Source organism: Mustelus asterias, chromosome 12 (genome assembly GCF_964213995.1).
Source record: "Mustelus asterias chromosome 12, sMusAst1.hap1.1, whole genome shotgun sequence".
Classification (NCBI taxonomy): domain Eukaryota; kingdom Metazoa; phylum Chordata; class Chondrichthyes; order Carcharhiniformes; family Triakidae; genus Mustelus; species Mustelus asterias.
Genome location: NC_135812.1, coordinates 2,088,440 through 2,111,641, shown reverse-complemented (window position 1 = coordinate 2,111,641; position 23,202 = coordinate 2,088,440). Strand labels below are relative to the sequence as shown.

The 23,202-nt window shown below is 49.7% G+C and overlaps 1 protein-coding gene across 1 annotated transcript in view; it reads left to right on the top strand.

Annotated features, from left to right (window-relative positions):
• The window catches only part of LOC144501164 (telomerase-binding protein EST1A-like), a 290,259-nt gene that overhangs the window by 244,210 nt on the left and 22,847 nt on the right, over positions 1-23,202 (top strand). Inside the window, exon 8 of the mRNA XM_078224572.1 lies at positions 10,113-10,324. Within this exon, the coding sequence (XP_078080698.1) occupies positions 10,113-10,324 (212 nt within the window). The remainder of the gene's footprint in view (positions 1-10,112; positions 10,325-23,202) is intronic.

Here is a 23,202-nt window from a genome sequence, read left to right as displayed (position 1 = left end):
TCCTTTTGGAGCAAAATACAAGTTAAGAGTTTGCACATTTAATACTGATTGTTCAGTAGTGAGGGCTACTGCAGAAAATGAAATCAGAATCTCCATTTTTTTGTCAGAACATTGGTCAGATGTAAAAGTGTCATGGATTCCGCCATGAAACGTATCTGAGTGCAGGCAGTATGAAGGTGCTGCCTTTAAACCACAGTGAATGCTTCAAAGTGTAATGGTTCGTATACCTGCTCAGTGTTCCAGTTTGATGCAGATATCATCTGACATTGACAAAGGCCAGTCTAATTCCCTGAGAACAATCTGCCATTTTTCTAAAGTACTGCCCTTGCCCTAAATCTTTAGATCATACTTTTAACAAATTGTTCACCTGTTTCAAATTAGTAACAAGAAAACTATAACTGCAGGCGGCTAAATGGATTCAATCAGGGCACCATAGCAGGAGCCAGTCTGCCCCATCTGCTCACTTAACTTAAGCCTTTAAGTGCAAAGCCAAATCAAATTGATGGGATGCTTGTTTAAATTTCCTCCCCCCTCCCCACATCCAGCAGAGATTAATACTCAAATTATATGATATCATAGGATCTGGAAAGCTAAGTTGATCTGTTTTGGATTTCCCCCGAGAACTGGATTGACCCTGGCTTCAACCAGCTTGTTGCCATCTTGAATATACAGCAGCATGATCAGAGTCACCGCCACGTTGTGGAGTAAGTTGTATACCGAGGGTGGCTAAACTCAATTCTTCCAATCCAGTGAGGAATGTGAGTGCTGTGGAAGGGAAACGCAGTGTCGGCACCCAACACTCCTCGATCAGCTAAACAACAACATGTATTTATAAAACACATTCAACATGGTAAAACTCCCAATTATTTCATTTGATTTGATTTATTATTGTCACGTGTATTAGTATACAGTGAAAAGTATTGTTTCTTGTGCGCTATACAGACAAAGCATACCATTCATAGAGAAGGAAAGGAGAGAGTGCAGAATGTAGTGTTACAGTCACAGCTAGGGCATAGAGAAAGATCAATTAATGCAAGGTAGATCCATTCAAAAGTCTGATGGCAGCAGGGAAGAAGCTGTTCTTGCGTCAGTAGGTGCGCGACGTTAGACTTTTTAAATCTTTTTCCTGATGGAAGAAGGTGGAAGAGAGAATGTCCAGGGTGAGAGGGGTCTGTAATTACACTGGCTGCTTTTCCGAGGTAGCAGGAAGTGTAGACGGAGTCAGTGGATGGGAGGCTGGTTTGCGTGATGGACTGGGCTTCATTCACAACCCTTTGTAGTTTCTTGTGGTCTTGGGTCGAACAAAAGCCATACCAAGCTGTGTTACAACCAGAAAGAATGCTTTCTATGGTGTATCTGTAAAAGTTGGTGAGAGTTGTAGCTGACATGCCAAATTTCCTTAGTCTTCTGAGAAAGTAGAGGCATTGGTGGACTTTCTTAACTATAGTGTCGGCATGGGGGGACCAGGACAGAATGTTGGTGATCTGGACACCTAAAAACTTGGAGCTTTCGACCCTTTCTACTTCGTCCCCGTTGATGTAGACAGGGGCATGTTCTCCACTACGCTTCCTGAAGTCAATGACAATCTTGTTCATTTTGCTGACATTGAGGGAGAGATTATTGTTGCTGCACCAGTTCACCAGATTCTCTATCTCATTCCTGTACTCTGTCTCGTCATTGTTTGAGATCCGACCCACTACAGTGGTGTCACAACAAACTTGAAAATCGAATTGGAGGGGAATTTGGCCACACAGTCATAGGTACTTCACAGGATTATTATCAAATAAAATTGGTCACTGAGACACGTAAGGAGATGTTAGGATTGGTGACCAAAAGCTTGGTGAAATAGGTAGGTTTTAAGCAGTATCATAAAGGAGAAAAGAGAGGCTCAAGGAAAGAATTCCTGAGCTAGAGGCCACAGCATTCCCAGGCACAGTCACCAAGAGTGATTACAACTAATACTTTGTGAGAGGACAGAATCAGCAGAATGCAGAGATCTTGTAGCACTGGAACAGGTTACAAAGATGGGATGGATGTGGTGTTGAAGGGATGTGAAAACAGGCATCAGAAATTTATAAATCTAGGAGTTGTTCAATCAAAAGTTAATATAAACATGGATTAGATACAAAATTAAAGCTCCCTCTACACTTTCCCCATCAAACACTCCCAGGGCAGGTACAGCACGGGGTTAGATACGGAGTAAAGCTCCCTCTACACTGTCCCCATCAAACACTCCCAGGACAGGAACAGAACAAAGAACAGTACAGCACAGGAAACAGGTTCTATACAGCTGCATCATCAGACTCCAGCTTTTATACTCTATACCCCGTCCTATAAAGGCCAGCATTCCATATGCCTTCTTCACCACCTTCTCCACCTGTGTTGCCACCTTCAAGGATTTGTGGACTTGCACACCTCGGTCCCTCTGTGTTTCTATACTCTTGATGGCTCTGTCATTTATTGTATAACTCCTCCCTACATTATTTCTTCCAAAATGCATCACTTCGCATTTATCCAGATTAAATTCCATCTGCCACCTCTCCGCCCAATTTTCCAGCCTATCTATATCCTGCTGTATTGCCCGACAATGCTCATCGCTATCCGCAAGTCCAGCCATCTTTGTGTCAGCCGCAAACTTGCTGATAACACCAGTTACACCTTCTTCCAAATCATTTATATATATCACAAATAGCAGAGGTCCCAGTACAGAGCCCTGCGGAACACCACTGGTCACAGACCTCCAGCCAGAAAAAGACCCTTCGACCACTACCCTCTGTCTCCTATGGCCAAGCCAGTTCTCCACCCATCTAGCCACTTATCCTTGTATCCCATGAGCCTTAACCTTCCTAACCAACCTGCCATGTGGGACTTTGTCAAATGCCTTACTGAAATCCATATAGACGACATCCACGGCCCTTCCTTCGTCAACCGTTTTTGTCACTTCCTCAAAAAACTCCACCAAATTTGTAAGGCACGACCTCCCTCTTACAAAACCATGCTGTCTGTCACTAATGAGATTGTTCCGTTCTAAATGCACATACATCCTGTCTCTAAGAATCCTCTCCAACAACTTCCCTACCACGGACGTCAAGCTCACCGGCATATAATTTCCCGGGTTATCCCTGCTACCCTTCTTAAACAACGGGACCACATTCGCTATCCTCCAATCCTCAGGGACCTCACCTGTGTCCAAAGAAGTGACAAAGATTTCCGTCAGAGGCCCAGCAATTTCATCTCTCATCTCCCTGAGCAGTCTAGGATAGATGCCATCAGGCCCTGGGGCTTTGTCAGTTTTAATGTTCCCTAAAAAACCTAACACTTGTAATGGAGATTTTCTCTAACGGGTCAACACCTCCCTCCAAGACACTCCTGGTTAACACGTCCCTCTCCTTCGTGAATACCGATGCAAAGTATTCATTTAGGATCTCCCCTATTCCCTTGGGTTCTAGGCATAATTCCCCTCCTTTGTCCCTGAGAGGTCCGATTTTCTCCCTGACAACTCTTTTGTTCCTAACGTATGAATAGAATGCCTTAGGCTTCTCCTTAATCCTGCCTGCCAAGAACATCTCGTGACCTCTTTTTGCCCTTCTAACTCCCCGTTTGAGTTCTTTCCTACTCTCTCTGTATTCCTCCAGAGCTCCATCTGTTTTCAGTTGCCTGGACCTAACGTACGCCTCCCTTTTAATTTTAATCAGATCCTCAATTTCCCTGGTTATCCACGGTTCTCGAATCCTACCTTTCCTATCCTTCCTTTTTACAGGCACTGTCTGTGTGGAGTTTGCACATTCTCCTCGTGTCTGCGTGGGTTTCCTCCGGGTGCTCCGGTTTCCTCCCACAGTCCAAAGATGTGCGGGTTAGGTTGATTGGCCAGGTTAAAAATTGCCCCTTAGAGTCCTGGGATGCATAGGTTAGAGGGATTAGTGGGTAAATATGTGGGGGTAGGGCCTGGGTGGGATTGTGGTCGGTGCAGACTCGATGGGCCGAATGGCCTCCTTCTGCACTGTAGGGTTTCTATGATTCTATGACATGCCTATCCTGCAGCCTTATCAATTGTTCCTTAAAAGACTCCCACATGCCAGATGCAGACTTACCCCCGAACATCCTGTCCCAATCAACGTCCACCAATTCCTGCCTAATCCGGCTATAGTTAGCCGGATTAGTTAGCACGGGGTTAGATACAGAGTAAAGCTCCCTCTACACTGTCCCCATCAAACACTCCCAGGACAGGTACAGCACAGGGTTAGATACAGAGTAAAGTTCCCTCTACACTGTCCCAACAATTTGTCCCCAATCTCACAGATGTTTTCCTTTATCCACCACCAGCTAGCTAACCTCTGGCCTGGTTGAGTAGGTTTAGCAGATTATATTCAAAACCAAGTCCAGCAATTGAACTGGAGTTTTGTGATCTGAGCAGATATGTCTCTCCATCTAGATATGCTTTGAAACATGGTTCCAGAGGTGAAAGGGCATTATATCTACCCGACAACGTGGAAAATTGCCCAGGTATGTCCTGTACACGAGGAACAGGACAAATCCAACCTGGCCAATCAACATCCCATTAGTCTCGTCTCAATCATCAGTAAGGTGAGGGAAGCGGTCATCGACAGGAGATGCTTGCTCAGCAATAACCTGCTCACTGAAGCTCAGTTTGGGTTCTGGCAGAGTCACTCAGCACCTGGCCTCATTACAGCCTTGGTTCAAACATGGACAAAAGAGCTGAATTCCAGAGGTGAGGTGAGAGTGACTGTCCTTGACATCAAGGCAGCATTCGACCGAGTGTGGCATCAAGGAGCCCTAGCAAAACTGGAATCAATGGGCATCGGGGGGGAAACCCTCCACTGGTTGTAGTCATACTTGGTCCATAGGAAGATGGTTGTGTGGTTGGACATCAGTCATTTCAGCTCCAGGGCATCACTGCAGGAGTTCCTCAGGATAGTATCCGAGAACCGGCCACTTTCAGCTGCTTCATCAATGACCTTCCTTCCATGGTAAGATCAGTGGGGATGTTTTCTGATGATTGCACAATGTTTAGCACCATTCGTGACTCCTCGAATATTGAAGCAGCTCATGTCCAAATGCAGCAAGACCTGGACAATATCCAGACTTGGGCTGACAAGTGGCAAGTAACATTCGTGCCACACAAGTGCCAGGCAATGACCATCTCTAACAAGAGAGGGTCTAACCGTCGCCCCCTGACATTCAATGGCATTAGCGGAAGACACAAATAACATGCCAAATATTGATGACAGGAAGGCTATGGCAGGTGAGGGCCTAGAAACTATCATTATCACGAAAGAGGTACTGTTGAGCAAGTTAATGGGACCGTCTCCTGGTCCTGATGGAATGCATCCCAGGGTACTGAAAGAGATAGCGGGAGAAATAGCAAATGCACTGGTGGTAATTTATCAAAATTCTCTGGACCCTGGGATGGTTCCCACAGATTGGAAAACAGCAAATGTGACGCCACTGTTTAAAAAAGGAGGTAGACAAAAGGCGGGTAACTATAGGCCGGTTAGCTTAACTTCTGTAGTAGGGAAAATGCTTGAATCTATCATCAAGGAAGAAATAGCAAGACATCTGGATATAAATTGTCCCATTGGTAAGACGCAGCATGGGTTCATGAAGGGCAGGTCATGTTTGACTAATTTAGTGGAATTCTTTGAGAACATTACATGTGCAGTGGACAATGGGGAACCTGTGGATGTGGTGTATCTGGATTTCCAGAAGGCATTTGACAAGGTGCCGCACCAAAGACTGCTGCATAAGATGCATGGTGTTACGGGTAATGTATTAGCATGGAAAGAGGATTGGTTAACTAACAGTAAGCAAAGAGTGGGGGTAAATGGGTGTTTTTCTGGTTGGCGATCAGTGGCTAGTGGTGTGTCTCAGGGATCAGTGTTGGGACCGCAATTGTTTACAATTTACATAGATGATTTGGAGTTGGGGGCCAAGTGTAGTGTGTCAAAATTCGCAGATGACACTAAGATGAGTGGCAGAGCAAAGTGTGCAGAGGATGCTGAAAGTCTGCAAAGGGATATAGATAGTCTAATTGAGTGGGTGAGTGTCTGGCAGATGGAGTTCAATGTTGGTAAATGTAAGGTCATCCACTTTGGTAGGAATAATAGCAAAATGAACTATTATTTAAATGGTAAAAAATTGCAGCATGCTGCTGTGCAGAGGGACCTGGGTGTCCTTGTGCAGGAATCTCGAGTTGATTTGCAGATGCAACAGGTAATTAAGAAGGCAAATGGAATTTTGTCTTTCATTGCTAGAGGGATGGAGTTTTAAAACAGCGAGGTTATGTTGCAGCTGTATCGGGTGCTGGTGAGGCCACGCCTGGAGTACTGTGTACAGTTTTGGTCTCCTTACGTGAGAAAGGATATACTGGTATTGGGGATTCACTGGGTTGATTCCGGAGTTGAGAGGGTTGGCTTATGAGGAGAGACTGAGTAGACTGGGGCTATACTCATTGGAATTCAGAAGAATGAGGGGAGATCTTATAGAAACATATAAGATTATGAAGGGGATAGATAAAATAGAAGCAGGGAAGTTGTTTCCACTGGCAGGTGAAACTAGAACTAGGGGGCATAGCCTCAAAATAAGGGGAAGCAGATTTAGGACTGAGTTGAGGAGGAACCTCTTCACACAAAGGGTTGTGAATCTGTGGAATTCCCTGCCCAGTGAAGCAGTTGAGGCTACCTCATTGAATGTTTTTAAGGCAAGGATAGATAAATTTTTGAACTGTAAAGGAATTAAGGGTTATGGTGAGCGGGCGGGTAAGTGGAGCTGAGTCCACGAAAAGATCAGCCATGATCTTATTGAATGGCGGAGCAGGCTCGAGGGGCCAGATGGCCTACTCCTGCTCCTAGTTCTTATGTTCATTGCTGAATCTTCCACTAACAACATCCTGAGGGTTACCATTGACCAGAAACTGAACTGAACTAGCCAAATAACAACTGTGGTTACAAGTGCAGGACAGAGAATAGAAATCCTGCAATGAGTAACTCACCACCTGACTCCCCGAAGTCTGTCCACCATCTACAAAGTTTATTTATTAGTGTCACAAATAGGCTTACATTAATACTGCAATTAAATTATTGTGAAAATCCCCCAGTCGCCACACTCGGCCTGTTCAGGTACACTCCGGCCTGTTCAGGTACACTGAGGGAGAATTTAACATGGCCAATGCACCCTAACGAGCTCATCTTTGGATTGTGGGAGGAAACCGGAGCACCCGGAGGAAACCCATGCAGACACGGGGAGAACGTGCAAACTCCACACAGACAGTGACCCAACCGGGAATCGAACTTGGGTCCCTGGCGCTGTGAGGCAACAGTGCTAACCACTGTGCCACCGTGCCGCCAGTCCTTTATGTCATGTCTGTGCCCAGTGGCCAGGCTCCGTCTGTGGGGAAATGGAGTGAGTTGTTCCTCTGCTGTCCGCATGACACTGCCAGGAACTCCCAGCACACACTGAGGTACACAAAGTGTGACACAAGCACCTCCCCAGACACCTCACACTCCCATACCTGCATATTTTCTCATTATTAAATCATGTATGGTTAGATACAATGAAAATATCCAATGTTTGAAATGTGAAAACTGGGAAACACCGGGAAGCTGGAGAAACATTGGGAGCAGGGAAAACATCGGGAAGCTGGGGAAACATCGGGAGCTGGGGAAACATCGGGAGCTGGGGAAACATCGGGAGCTGGAGAAACATCGGGAGCTGGAGAAACATTGGGGAGCTGGGGAAACATCGGGAGCTGGAGAAACATCGGGAGCTGGGGAAACATCGGGAGCTGTGGAAACATCGGGAGCTGGGGAAACATCGGGAGCTGGGGGAAACATCGGGAGCTGGGGGAAACATCGGGAGCTGGGGGAAACATCGGGAGCTGGGGGAAACATCGGGAGCTGGGGGAAACATCGGGAGCTGGGGGAAACATCGGGAGCTGGGGGAAACATCGGGAGCTGGGGGAAACATCGGGAGCTGGGGGAAACATCGGGAGCTGGGGGAAACATCGGGAGCTGGGGGAAACATCGGGAACTGGGGGAAACATCGGGAGCTGGGGGAAACATCGGGAGCTGGGATAACCGGGAAGCTGGAGATATAAGGGGTTGTTGATGGGAGTTTAACCGTTTGAGTATAAATGTCTCCTTGAACCTGATGTGGAGATGCCGGCGTTGGACTGGGGTAAACACAGTAAGAAGTTTAACAACACCAGGTTAAAGTCCAACAGGTTTATTTGGTAGCAAAAGCCACACAAGCTTTCGGAGCTCTAAGCCCCTTCTTCAGGTGAGTGGGAATTCTGTTCACAAACAGAGCATATAAAGACACAGACTCAATTTACATGAATAATGGTTGGAATGCGAATACTTACAACTAATCAAGTCTTTAAGAAACAAAACAATGTGAGTGGAGAGAGCATCAAGACAGGCTAAAAAGATGTGTATTGTCTCCAGACAAGACAGCCAGTGAAACTCTGCAGGTCCTCTGCAGGTTGCGTGGACCTGCAGAGTTTCACTGGCTGTCTTGTCTGGAGACAACATCTTTTTAGCCTGTCTTGATGCTCTCTCCACTCACATTGTTTTGTTTCTTAAAGACTTGATTAGTTGTAAGTATTCGCATTCCAACCATTATTCATGTAAATTGAGTCTGTGTCTTTATATGCTCTGTTTGTGAACAGAATTCCCACTCACCTGAAGAAGGGGCGTAGAGCTCCGAAAGCTTGTGTGGCTTTTGCTACCAAATAAACCTGTTGGACTTTAACCTGGTGTTGTTAAACTTCTTACTGTCCTTGAACCTGACCAGGGGTTGCTAACAGCCCAGAAATGTGTAGAATTAGCAAGTGCCAGGAGAAAGCCCAGTGAATTCTTGTCACTTAACCTTTGCAAGCTGAAAAAAAATGTCACTTGACAGGTGTTCAGCTTCCAGACAGAGTGGCCTGAATTCCAGGGGGCAGTGCTGAGTGAAGGAAGTTCCACAGACAGGAGAGCGGATGTGTGAAGCTCCACTCCTTGTACTTGAGTATTTTCTTCTGCCACACAGTGTTGAACTCTTGTGTTTGTGGTGTGAAGAGGGAGATGAAGCCACAGTCCGAGTGGGTCCAGGCTTGGTCTGGTGGATGAGTGACATTATGTCAGTATTTTGGCGTTGTGGGAGATTGGCCTGTGCCAGAAATCGTCATTAACTGTGTATTAGTCTTGATGACGATGGGTCACAGCGAGTCCAAGGGCAGTAAAGGGCAAACAGTGTTCTACCACTGAGTGAATTATTCTTTATTATTGCCATGAGTTGTAGCACCAAGTACTTTTAGAGGAGTCCCATTTTCCTTTCAGCTTTTTGGACCAACTTTGCTACAAATGTTTCACCAGTGTAAATGGCAATGACCAAATCGAGGTGGTGAGTGCTAGTAACGGTGAGGTTTTTGCTCTTGTGGATTGACAGAATTGAACTGCCAAAATCTCATTCAGTCATTCTGGACTGGTGTTGGCCCTGAAAGTAACATGCCGTTTGAATAATCCTGTTCTGTGTTGCTGCTGATCTTTTGGAGTATTGTCACCGGCAAAAATAAATAGAAACCTCGTAAAAACAGCAAGAGCTAAAAATGCACAGCAGATTATTCAGTATCTGGAAGAGAAAGGCAGGTTAATGTTTCAAGTGAAGGCTGTATATCTGTTCTGATAGATTCTCACCCAGCAGCCTGTGTAGGTTTTCTTTCAGATAACGAGTCGCTGTGTTGCGTGTCTTTTTAGCCTTTGTGTTTTTTGAACTTCAGTGGGTACGGGAGTGTACTGCTTTTCATTCTGTCAAAGAGTTAAGCAGCCAGGGTGAGCAGGAGCCTCGATCTCTTGGCAATCGCTTGCTGCCATGCCTGTGGATGCAAACTGCAGGTCTGTTTTTGCAGGAAGTGAGCAGAGTCACTTCACTGGGTGGCGCACATCTGCAGTCACTTCACTTGTGTTGGTTAGACATACATTTTCGGATGACTTCTCCATGTCTGTGTAGTCTCAAACTGGAAGTGTTAATATAATGAAATTTTGGATAATTTCCTGCTTTTTCAAAAACTGGATGTAGAATTGACAGACTATCTGTGTTGTTTAATATTTCAGTGATTAATGAACTGGATGGTCTGGCTAAAGGCCAGGACACAGACTACCCCGGTGGAAACCATGCCAAATTGGTGCAGGAGAGAGCCAAGAAAGCCATTGACTTCCTGGAACAAAAGTTTGAATCCCGTGACTCATGTCTGCGGGCTCTAACCAGCAGAGGTAACGAGCTGGAGTCAATCGCGTTTCGGAGTGAGGATACAACCGGGCAGCAGGTAACCACAGCAATGTGAAAGTGACACTGTCCTCCCTTACCCTCTCTCCATTACCCCAGCAATCTTGTGCCACTCAGTTCTGGGTTCAAGCCCTGCTCCAGGACTGGAGCAAGTCAGATCAACTGAAAAATGAGTGCAGCGTTGAGGGAATGAACATGCCGACCTTGAGATGTAACGTCAAACTGTCTACCTGTCCTGAAGGTTCAGATGGATATTAAAAATCCAATAACCTTATTCAAAGGAAAGTGAAGAGTTTTCCCAGTCTCCTGACTAACATTCCTCCCTTAACCAGCATCACCAAAATAGATTAACAGGCTATTCACCTTATTACCACATGTTGCCTTGCACAAAATGACTTGTTTGTTAGCCTAATGGAGCCTTGGATTGCCAATGCAGAGATCATGAATTCAAATCCCACCAGGACATGTGTAAAACTGGATTCAACAGGTCTGGTCATTTCTGAGCACACTGTTGGTTTATTGTAAAGACTAAACATGTTCAGTAATGCCCTTGGGGAAGGGAATCTTTTATCTCTACCTGGTCTAGCCTCGACATGAATCCAGGTGACTCGTCACCTCTCTGATGTGGCCGAGCAAGCCACTCTTTCGGAATGGGTGATGAACAATTGTTAACTCCCAAGACCCCATCACTTCCACACACCTTTCCACGCAAACAAAGGAGATGGAACCCCGGCCCTCTGACCTCTACTCTTCTCCTCACTGTTCAAGGCCCCAGTCCCTCCTTCCAGGAGAAGCAGGCATTTAAATGTCCTTCTCTCAGTTTAACACACTGTGTTTGCTGTTCACGATGTAGTTCCTTCTGCTTTGGAGAGACCACGCGCAGATTGGGTGCAGCTTTGCACAAACCCTCCAGTCAGTCCGCAAGCGCGATACCGAGCTCCCAGTCAGTCCGCAAGCGCGATACCGAGCTCCCAGTCAGTCCGCAAGCGCGATACCGAGCTCCCACTCAGTCCGCAAGCGCGATACCGAGCTCCCACTCAGTCCGCAAGCGCGATACCGAGCTCCCACTCAGTCCGCAAGCGCGATACCGAGCTCCCACTCAGTCCGCAAGCGCGATACCGAGCTCCCACTCAGTCCGCAAGCGCGATACCGAGCTCCCAGTCAGTCCGCAAGCGCGATACCGAGCTCCCACTCAGTCCGCAAACGCGATACCGAGCTCCCACTCAGTCCACAAGCGCGATACCGAGCTCCCACTCAGTGCGCAAGCGCAACACCGAGCGCCCACTCAGTGCGCAAGCGCGATACCGAGCTCCCACTCAGTCCGCAAGCGCGATACCGAGCTTCCACTCAGTGCACAAGCGCGATACCAAGCTTCCACTCAGTGCACAAGCGCGATACCAAGCTTCCACTCAGTGCACAAGCGCGATACCGTGCTTCCACTCAGTGTGCAAGCGCGATACCGAGCCCCCACTCAGTCCGCAAGCGCGATACCGAGCTTCCACTCAGTGCACAAGCGCGATACCGAGCTTCCACTCAGTGTGCAAGCGCGATACCGAGCTTCCACTCAGTGCGCAAGCGCGATACCGAGCTTCCACTCAGTGTGCAAGCGCGATACCGAGCCCCCACTCAGTCCGCAAGCGCGATACCGAGCTCCCGCTCAGTGCGCAAGCGCGATACCGAGCTCCCACTCAGTCCACAAGCGCGATACCGAGCTCCCACTCAGTCCGCAAGCGCGATACCGAGCTCCCACTCAGTCCGCAAGCGCGAAACCGAGCTCCCACTCAGTCCGCAAGCGCGATACCGAGCTCCCACTCAGTCCGCAAGCGCGATACCGAGCTCCCACTCAGTCCACAAGCGCGATACCGAGCTCCCACTCAGTCCGCAAGCGCGATACCGAGCTCCCGCTCAGTGCGCAAGCGCGATACCGAGCTCCCACTCAGTCCACAAGCGCGATACCGAGCTCCCACTCAGTCCGCAAGCGCGATACCGAGCTCCCGCTCAGTGCGCAAGCGCGATATCGAGCTCCCACTCAGTCCACAAGCGCTATACCGAGCTCCCACTCAGTCCACAAACGCGATACCGAGCTCCCACTCAGTCCACAAACGCGATACCGAGCTCCCACTCAGTCCACAAACGCGATACCGAGCTCCCAGTCAGTGAGCAAGCGTGATACCGAGCTCCCACTCAGTGCGCAAGCGCGATACCGAGCTCCCACTCAGTCCACAAACGCGATACCGAGCTCCCACTCAGTCCGCAAGCGCGATACCGAGCTCCCGCTCAGTGCGCAAGCGCGATACCGAGCTCCCACTCAGCCCCCAAGAGCAATACCGAGCTCCCAGTCAGTCCGCAAGCGCGATACCTCCTCCACTCAGTCCACAAGTGCGATACCGAGCTCCCACTCAGTCCCCAAGAGCGATACCGAGCTCCCAGTCAGTCCGCAAGCGCGATACCGAGCTCCCACTCAGTCCCCAAGAGCGATACCGAGCTCCCAGTCAGTCCGCAAGCGCGATACCGAGCTCCCACTCAGTCCCCAAGAGCGATACCGAGCTCCCAGTCAGTCCGCAAGCGCGATACCTCCTCCACTCAGTCCGCAAGCGCGATACCGAGCTTCCACTCAGTGCGCAAGCGCGATACCGAGCTCCCACTCAGTCCACAAGCGCGATACCGAGCTCCCAGTCAGTCCGCAAGCGCGATACCGAGCTCCCAGTCAGTCCGCAAGCGCGATACCTCCTCCACTCAGTGCGCAAGCGCGATACCGAGCTTCCACTCAGTGCGCAAGCGCGATACCGAGCTCCCACTCAGTCCACAAGCGCGATACCGAGCTCCCAGTCAGTCCGCAAGAGCGATACCGAGCTCCCAGTCAGTCCACAAGCGCGATACCGAGCTCCCAGTCAGTCCGCAAGAGCGATACCGAGCTCCCACTCAGTCCGCAAGCGCGATACCGAGCTTCCACTCAGTCCGCAAGCGCGATACCGAGCTCCCACTCAGTCCGCAAGAGCGATACCTCCTCCACTCAGTCCACAAGTGCGATACCGAGCTCCCACTCAGTCCCCAAGAGCGATACCGAGCTCCCAGTCAGTCCGCAAGCGCGATACCGAGCTCCCACTCAGTCCCCAAGAGCGATACCGAGCTCCCAGTCAGTCCGCAAGCGCGATACCTCCTCCACTCAGTCCGCAAGCGCGATACCGAGCTTCCACTCAGTGCGCAAGCGCGATACCGAGCTCCCACTCAGTCCACAAGCGCGATACCGAGCTCCCACTCAGTCCCCAAGCTCGATACCGAGCTCCCACTCAGTCCGCAAGCGCGATACCGAGCTCCCACTCAGTCCCCAAGCGCGATACCGAGCTCCCACTCAGTCCCCAAGAGCGATACCGAGCTCCCAGTCAGTCCGCAAGCGCGATACCGAGCTCCCACTCAGTCCCCAAGCGCGATACCGAGCTCCCACTCAGTCCCCAAGAGCGATACCGAGCTCCCAGTCAGTCCGCAAGCGCGATACCGAGCTCCCAGTCAGTCCCCAAGAGCGATACCGAGCTCCCAGTCAGTCCGCAAGCGCGATACCTCCTCCACTCAGTCCGCAAGCGCGATACCGAGCTTCCACTCAGTGCACAAGCGCGATACCGAGCTCCCACTCAGTGCGCAAGCGCGACACCGAGCTCCCACTCACTGCACAAGCGCGATACCGAGCGCCCACTCCGTGCGCAAGCGCGATACCGAGCTCCCACTCAGTCCGCAAGCGCGATACCGAGCTCCCACTCAGTCCACAAGCGCGATACCGAGCTCCCACTCAGTCCGCAAGCGCGATACCGAACTCCCACGCAATGCGTAAGCGCGATACCGAGTGCCCACTCAGTGCGTAAGCGCGATACCGAGTGCCCACTCAGTCCACAAGCGCGATACCGAGCTAGCGTTGATACCTGGACTGAGTTTTATGAGGAAAGATTGGACTTGTTTCCACTGGAGTTTAGAAGAGTGAGGGGTGACTTGATTGAAGTTTATAAGATGCTGAATGGTCCTGACAGGGTGGACATGGAGAGAATGTTTCCTTCTGTGGGTGCACCCTGAACCGGGGGCACTGTTTAAAATTAGTGGCTGCCTTTTGAGGACAGAGTTGAGGAGAATTCTTTTCTCTGAGGATTGTACAACTTTGGAACTCTCTACTCTCTGCCTCAGAAGGCGGTAGAAGCAGGGTCGTTGAATGATTTTAAGGCAGAGATAAATAGATTCTTGTTAGACAAGAAATCAAAGATTGTTGGGGGCAGATGGCTATGTGGAACTCAAAATACAAATAGATCAAAGTAACATTTGACTGAGTGGCATCTTGAAGCCCAAGCAAAACTGGAGTCAATGGGAATCGGGGGAAACTCTCCACTGGTTGGAGTTATACCTGGCACAGATGAAGATGGTTGTGGTGATTGGAGGTCAGTCATCTCAGCTCCAGGACATCTCTGCAGGAGTCCCTCAGGGTAGTGTCCGAGGCCCAACAATCTTCAGCTGCTTCAATAACCTTCCCTCCATCATAAGGTCAGAAGTGGGGATGTTCACTGATGATTGCACAATGTTCAACACCATTCATGACACCTCAGATATTGAAGCAGTCCATGTTCAAATGCAGCAAGATCTGGGCAATATCCAGGCTTGGGCTGACAAGTGGCAGTAACATTCGCGCCACACAAATGCCAGGGTATGACCATCACCAATAAGAGACACTCTAACCACCGCCCTTGACATTCAATGGTGTAACCATCACTGAATCCCCCACTGTCAACATCCTTGGGGTTACCATTGACCAGAAACTCAACTGGACTCACCACGTAAACACAGAGGCTACAAGAGCAGGTCAGAGGCTAGGAATACTGCGGCAAGTAACTCACCTCCTGACTCCCCAAAGCCTGTCCACCATCTACAAGGCACAAGTCAGGAGTGTGATGGAATACTCACCACTTGCCAGGATGAGTGCAGCTCCAACAACACTCAAGAAGCTTGACACCATCCAGGACAAAGCAGCCTCTTGATTGGCACCCCTTCCACAAAAATTCAAACCCTTCACCACAGACGAACAGTGGCAGCCGTGTGTACTATGTACAATGTGCACTGGTGGAACTCACCAAGGTTCCTAGGCAGCACCTTCCAAACCCCCAACCATTACCTCAGGGGAGTGTCCGAGGCCCAACCATCTTCAGCTGCTTCATCAATAACCTTCCCTCCATCATAAGGTCAGAAGTGGGGATGTTCAGGACATCCTGAAGAAGGACAAGAGCAGCAGATACCTGGGAACACCACCACCTGGAGATTCCCCTCCAAGTCACTCACATCCTGATTTGGAAATACATCACTGTTCCTTCACTGTCACTGGGTCAAAATTCTGGAATTCCCTCCCTCCCAGCACTGTGGGTGTACCTTCAGCACATGGACTGCAGCAGTTCAAGAAGGCAGCTCACCCCCACCTTCTCAAGGGTAGCTAAGGATGGGCAATAAATGCTGGTCTCGTCAGCTACACCCACATCCCAGAAATGAATTTTTAAAACATCAGGCATGGGGGCCCAAATGGCCAACTTCTGTTCCTATTTCGTATGTTCACATCTAAGGACAGGCTGATCTGGTCACCGTGACCATCCAGTGCCACTCCGTTGAGCTTGAAATGGAAGCTGAGTGGGTTTGACAGTTCCCTGTGCAGTCTTTCCGTTTACCCTCAGGAATAAATTAGTCCGTTGTGCTTCATATCAGGTCTCTGATGTTAAATATTGGCAATTTTTGGATACACACAAAGTGTTGAAGGGGTAAAGTCCTCAATAGCTCACTAAGGGGAGCTCACTTGGGGAATTTCACAGTAACTTCATTGCAGTGTTAATGTACGCCTTACTTGTGACTAATTAATAAACTTTAACTTTAAATCTGAAGCTTTTACTCATATCTAGACAGCTGCCTTTTTGTCGAAAGCTTCAGACAGTTACCTTGTTGGTACTGGCTCCATCATGAAGTTTTATATGTTTTCTGATGCCCTCAGAGAATGCATGATCAAGTCTAGAGAGGTTTGATCCAGAAATGTCACCCTCCGGACATGAGATAAATTACCTTTTTTTAAAAAGAAAAGTTTTGTGTAGATCTTGTAAATTTTATGAATTTCTGTTTGTCAAGATTTGAGAGGCTGCAGTGCTGGGGATTTGATAAATTGCTTATTCCAGTTAGGCAGCTCTGTCACTGCCTGTATCAAGTATGAACAGGTTCTGCAAACACCAGATTTCAGAGAGCTTTTGAAAAGCAGTCGTCCCAACTTTGTTCTTTAAGGAAAAATTATTCTGGACATGAGTTATTCACAGTCCACCTTCAGATGTCATCTCCTTTTAAACAATATGCAGGCTCACAGGAATGTAGAGAAACGATGTTCTCTGATGGAGGAATCCAGACCAAAAGAGACAATCTTAAAATTAATATCAGGCCATTCAGAATGAAATCAACACTCCTTCACATAGAGGGCAGTGGAAACACGTTCCCCCAAAAGGCTGTGGGTGCTGGGGGGGTCAACTGAAATTTGTAAGCGTGAGGTCCAAGAGGTGAGATACTGTGCTACTCAGTCTCCTCGTCAGCGCCTCCTCCCCATTGAAAAAGCACCCATTATGCTGGGCCTGATTTTCAGGGGAGTCGGTCACCCCTCCAGCACTTTCTCCCATCTGACAGCAAACTGTGCAAGGACATTCCAGGCCACAGACTCCGACTCTCATTCTTTTGTTCCCTCTCACTTGTTGCTCACAGGAATCTCTCAGCAATGATCAGAAGCAAGAACGCTGAATTACTTCTGCTTTCCACTCCTTAGCTCTGTGCTGCTGAACTGTAGCAACCTCAGCCAAGAGCAGCGAACAGAGTGTGGCTGCTTCCTGTTCTGTGTACTCAGTGCCACTCAGGACACTGCACTAAGTCAAGTGCAAGGGGAGGGTTCCAGCAACTGCCGCAGAAAGTTTTAAAATAACACCCCATGATCTATCTAGCTTCTTGTGTCACCTATTGGTTTTATTCTATTTCTAGACTCTTTGTAGAAGGAATTAAATTCCTTTAAACTATGAAGTTAGTTTTAAATCTGTTGCTGACAATGTTTAAATGTATCTATGGTCATTTCTGCTACTGAACTTTAAATGCTGCAATTCAACTGGCACTGCTTTACCCCATTGCAAAGTTGACCAAAATAATCCCTCCCCTACTTTTCCTCAGAATATCCAGGAAGTATCCACTACCTTTCAATCCGCACCTCAGCAAAAAGACCAGACAAAACAGCCAGCCAATTAATTATCTCGCACTTCCTCACACTTCCTAAACATCTCAGTGCACCTCACAGATAATAGTGAATGGCTTTGAAGTGCAGTCCCTGTGACAACTTACTGTGTACAAAATAAATGTCATGCATCCAAGTTTGTAGAGAGTGCAAAGATGGGGAGCATGCAAAGCAGCTGAGAAGGGATCTGGGCAAGTGGATTGGCAAGAACATGGCAGATAGAACATGGAGAAGTGTGAAACAAAGAAAGGTGCTTAGAAACCCTACAGTGCAGAAGGAGGCCATTCGGTCCATCGAGTCTGCACTGACAAGAATCCCACCCAGGCCCTATCCCCGTAACCCCACATATTTACTCCGCTAATCCCTCCAACCTACGCATCCAGGGACACTAAGGGTCAATTTATCATGGCCAATCCACCTAACCTGCACATCTTTGGACTGTGGGAGGAAACAAGAGCACCCGGAGGAAACCCACGCAGACACGGGCAGAACGTGCAGACTCCGCACAGTGACCCAAGCGGGGAATCGAACCCGGGACCCTGGTGCTGTGAGGCAGCAGTGCTAACCACTGTGCCACCATTGTTGGCCTGAAATCTGAAATATTTTTTCTGCAGACCTGCTTAGTATTTTCCAGCATTCCCTGCATAGACTTCTTTTAAAAAATGATGTTCGTGGTGGAGTGGGAGGATATTGAGAAATTTCTTTGCCCTTTATGCGAATATAGTTTATAATGTCTGTTTGAACCACTGGCACAGAGAGATGGTAAGAACTCTGTTTTGAAGCTCAGCTGAAAGCCATGCAGCACTCCCACTCTCCTGAACCATAGTCTTGGTCTGGGTGGGATATGTGCTCGAGATCTGAAATGAAGGTGCAGTTCAACTCGGGCAATAATACAGGAGTCGCTGCGACCACTTAGACCAAAGGACAAGTTAGATGCCATTTGCCACCATCAGCAGCCCCTAGCACCACGTACCGAGAAGACAGTTGTCATATACATGATGTGCTCTCCTTACTGCTCATCTGTTGACAGTAGAAGATTGGCTAGCCATTGAGAGGGACATGGTGTGACAGGTTGAGTGGGTTCCTCTGTTACAGGGCAGTATTCTCAGTTGTGAGTCTGGGCACCACAGTGTTGGGGTAGACTAGTCACGATGCCTCTGGCAGTTTTTGTTAGCAGGTAAACTCTGGGTTTGCAAGCTGTTATTGATCATTTGTTCTGAATCTATCTCTCTGGAGGTATATAGGCTAGCGTCATAAACAGAACTGATATAAATATTGTATGTACACACTGTAGCATCATACAGTCATAAACAAGAGCAGAGGCACATTCAGAGGGCACAAAATCCTTGGGAAAACTTTACTCACTTTTCCAGCTCCAACCCCAAAAACATTTTAAACTGCTGTACTTTGACTATCTTTAATTAATTATGGGTTAAACAAGAACAGGAAGGTCTAAAATGGAATCTCGATGATGTGCGTACCTTCTCCTGCAACATCTGGACTTTATTACTGTGCTGTCTTTTGATTGGCCTACTGGCTGCTGAAGCATTTCTCTGTATTTTTCCTATTCATGCTTTTGTCATATTACACAGCACCATCCCGGGGAGCGCCGTCCCGGGGAGCGCCGTCCTGGGAAGCGCCGTTCCGGGGAGCGCCATCCCGGGGAGCGCCGTGCCGGGGAGCGCCGTCATGGGGAGCGCATTCGCGGGGGGCACCATCCCGGCGCACGCCGTCCTGCGGACGTTACACAGCGCCATCCCGGGGAGCACCATCCCGGCGGGCGCCATCCCGGGGAGCACCGTCCCGGGGATGTTACACAGCACCGTCCCTGGGAGCGCATTCCGGGGAGCACCGTCCCGGGGATGTTACACAGCACCGTCCCTGGGAGTGCCGTCCCGGGGAGCACCGTCCCGGGGATGTTACACAGCACCGTCCCTGGGAGCGCCGTCCCGGGGATGTTACACAGCACCGTCCCTGGGAGCGCATTCCGGGGAGCACCGTCCCGGGGATGTTACACAGCACCGTCCCTGGGAGCGCCGTCCCGGGGAGCACCGTCCCGGGGATGTTACACAGCACCGTCCCTGGGAGCGCCGTCCCGGGGAGCACCGTCCCGGGGATGTTACACAGCACCGTCCCTGGGAGCGCCGTCCCGGGGAGCACCATCGTGGGGAGCGCCAACCCGGGGAGCGCCGTCGTGGGGATGTTACAGAGCAACCGTTGCGGGGAGCGCCGTTGCGGGGAACGCCATCGCGGGGAGCGCCGTCCCGGCAAGCGCCGTCGCAGAGAGCGCCGTCCCGGGGAGCACCGTCCCGGGGAATGTTACACAGCACCGTCCCGGGGATGTTACACAGCACCGTCCCGGGGAGCACTGTCCCGGGGATGTTACACAGCACCGTCCCGGAGAGCACCGTCCCGGGGGTGTTACACAGCACCGTCCCAGAGAGCACCGTCCCGGAAATGTTACACAGCACCGTCCCATCGCGCACCGTCGCGGAGATGTTACACAGCACTGTCCCGTCGCGGAGATGTTACACAGCACCGTCCCGTCGCGGAGATGTTACACAGCACTGTCCCGTCGCGGAGATGTTACACAGCACCGTCCCGTCGCGCACCGTCGCGGAGATGTTACACAGCACCGTCCCGTCGCGGAGATGTTACACAGCACCGTCCCATCGCGCACCGTCGCGGAGATGTTACACAGCACCGTCCCGTCGCGGAGATGTTACACAGCACCGTCCCATCGCGCACCGTCGCGGAGATGTTACACAGCACCGTCCCGTCGCGGAGATGTTACACAGCACCGTCCCGTCGCGGAGATGTTACACAGCACCGTCCCGTCGCGGAGATGTTACACAGCACCGTCCCGTCGCGGAGATGTTACACAGCACCGTCCCGTCGCGGAGATGTTACACAGCACCGTCCCGTCGCGGAGATGTTACACAGCACCATCCCGTCGCGGAGATGTTACACAGCACCGTCCCGTCGCGGAGATGTTACACAGCACCGTCCCGTCGCGCACTGTCCCGGGGATGTTACACAGCACTGTCCCGTCGCGCACTGTCCCGGGGATGTTACACAGCACTGTCCCGTCGCGCACTGTCCCGGGGATGTTACACAGCACCGTCCCGGGGAGCACTGTCCCGGGGATGTTACACAGCACCGTCCCGTCGCGCACTGTCCCGGGGATGTTATACAGCACCGTCCCGTCGCGCACTGTCCCGGGGATGTTACACAGCACCGTCCCGTCGCGCACTGTCCCGGGGATGTTACACAGCACCGTCCCGGGGATGTTACACAGCACCGTCCCGTCGCGCACTGTCCCGGGGATGTTACACAGCACCGTCCCGTCGCGCACTGTCCCGGGGATGTTACACAGCACCGTCCCGTCGCGCACTGTCCCGGAGATGTTACACAGCACCGTCCCGTCGCGCACTGTCCCGGGGATGTTACACAGCACCGTCCCGTCGCGCACTGTCCCGGAGATGTTACACAGCACCGTCCCGTCGCGCACTGTCCCGGAGATGTTACACAGCACCGTCCCGTCGCGCACTGTCCCGGAGATGTTACACAGCACCGTCCCGTCGCGCACTGTCCCGGGGTTGCTACACAGCACCGTCCCGTCGCGCACCGTCCCGGGGATGTTACACAGCACCGTCCCGTCGCGCACCGTCGCGGGGATGTTACACAGCACCGTCCCGTCGCGCACCGTCCCGGGGATGTTACACAGCACCGTCCCGTCGCGCACTGTCCCGGGGTTGCTACACAGCACCGTCCCGTCGCGCACTGTCCCGGGGGTGCTACACAGCACTGTCCTGGGGAATTGAGGAGGGCAGAAACCTCCGGGGGTTGTAGTACTGGAGGAGACTGCAGAGATAGGGACAATATGGACAAAAGTCATACTGTGGATATATAATCAGTGGACGCTAGAACAGTACCGATGCGGTCACTCTTCAGTGACAGGGCGAGTCACCCAGCAGTGGAAGCTGGAAAAGTCTTAGACATTGATGTGTTCGGAGACAGAGAGCAGCGGTGAAAGAAATGAGACAGCGTGTGACAAATGCTGTTTCCCAGGGTTCAAACTGGGACCTCCTTTTTTTATATCATATTTATCAGTCTGAGTGAAAGATAGATTAATTTTGTTGATAAGGAAGTACAAAAGGTCGTGAATGTAGACCAATCCATCACACAAACCAGTCTCCCATCCATTGACTCTGTCTACACTTCCCGCTGCCTTGAAAAAGCAGCGCATAATTAAGGACCCCACGCACCCCAGACATTCTCGCTTCCACCACCTTCCGTTGGGAAAAAGATACAAAAGTCTGAGGTCACGCACCAACCAATTCAAGAACAGCTTCTTCCCTGCTGCTGTCAGACTTTTGAATGGACCGACCTTGCATTAAGTTGATCTTTCTCTACACCCTAGCTATGACTGTAACTTTACATTCTGCACTCTCTCGTTTCCTTCTCTATGAGCAGTATGTTTTGTCTGTATAGCGCGGAAGAAACAATACTTTTCACTTATGTTAATACATGTGACAATAATCAAATCAAAATCACTAGAGTGGACGGGCCAGGAAGTTGTATAACTGAATACAGGAGGTTACAAAGAGCATGGGCAGATGGAGTGGACTGGGCAAAGGTGACAGTTGGAGTTCGATGCAGGGAAGTGTGAGGTTTTCCTTTTTGGACCCAAAAAGATCAATCAGAATTTTTCTTAATGTTGAGAGACTAGCTACTATGGGAAAGAAGAGGAGAGAGATGTCCAGGAGCATAAATTACCAAAATCTACTGAAGATGGTCAAAAAAGCAAGTGGAAAGTTGGCCTTTATTTCAAGAGGGCTGGAATATAAGAGGAGGAAATAATGCTTCAGAGCCATTTGTCAGACACTTTGGATTTTTATTCATTTCTGGGATGTGGGTATCACTGGCTAGACCAGCATTTATTGCTCATTCCTAATCGCTGCTGAGAAGATGCCTTCTTGAACCATTGCAGTACCTGAGGTATAGATGCACCCACATGCTGTTGGGGAGGGAGTTCCAGGATTTTGACCCAACGACAGTAATATATTTCCAAGTCAGGAAGGTGAGTGACTTGGAAAGAAACTTGCAGGTGGTGGTGTTCCCATGTATCTGCTGATCTTCTCCTAGGTGGTAGTGGTTGTGGGTTTGGAAGGTGCTGCCGAAGGAACTGCATTCAGTTTTAGGCATTGCACCTCAGATCATTCCCTGTCTTCTGTTTTGCAGAGGAAAGTGCCACAGTCTGTTCATTTTTTCCTGATGGTTATAACTTCTCAGTTCTGGTGTCATCCTTGTGAATCATTTTTGCACCTTTTCCAGTGCCTATATATCATCTTAATAATATGGCAACCAGAACTGTCCACAGGATATGTGTTCTGTACAAGCTTAACTTTGCTTTTTTTTATTTCCATCCCTCTCGAAATTAACCCCATTCCTTGTTTTTTTAATGATCTTATTAACCCTCATCGCTACCTTTACTGATTTGTGAGACTCTACCCCTACATCTCTTTGTCCCTCTACCTCATTTTGATTCTTGTTATCCAAGAAATATGTGGCCTTCTTAATCTTGCTAACAAATGTACCATCCCACATTTGTCTATATTGAAAGAGTACTCACTCTCTCTTTTCCCCTGCTG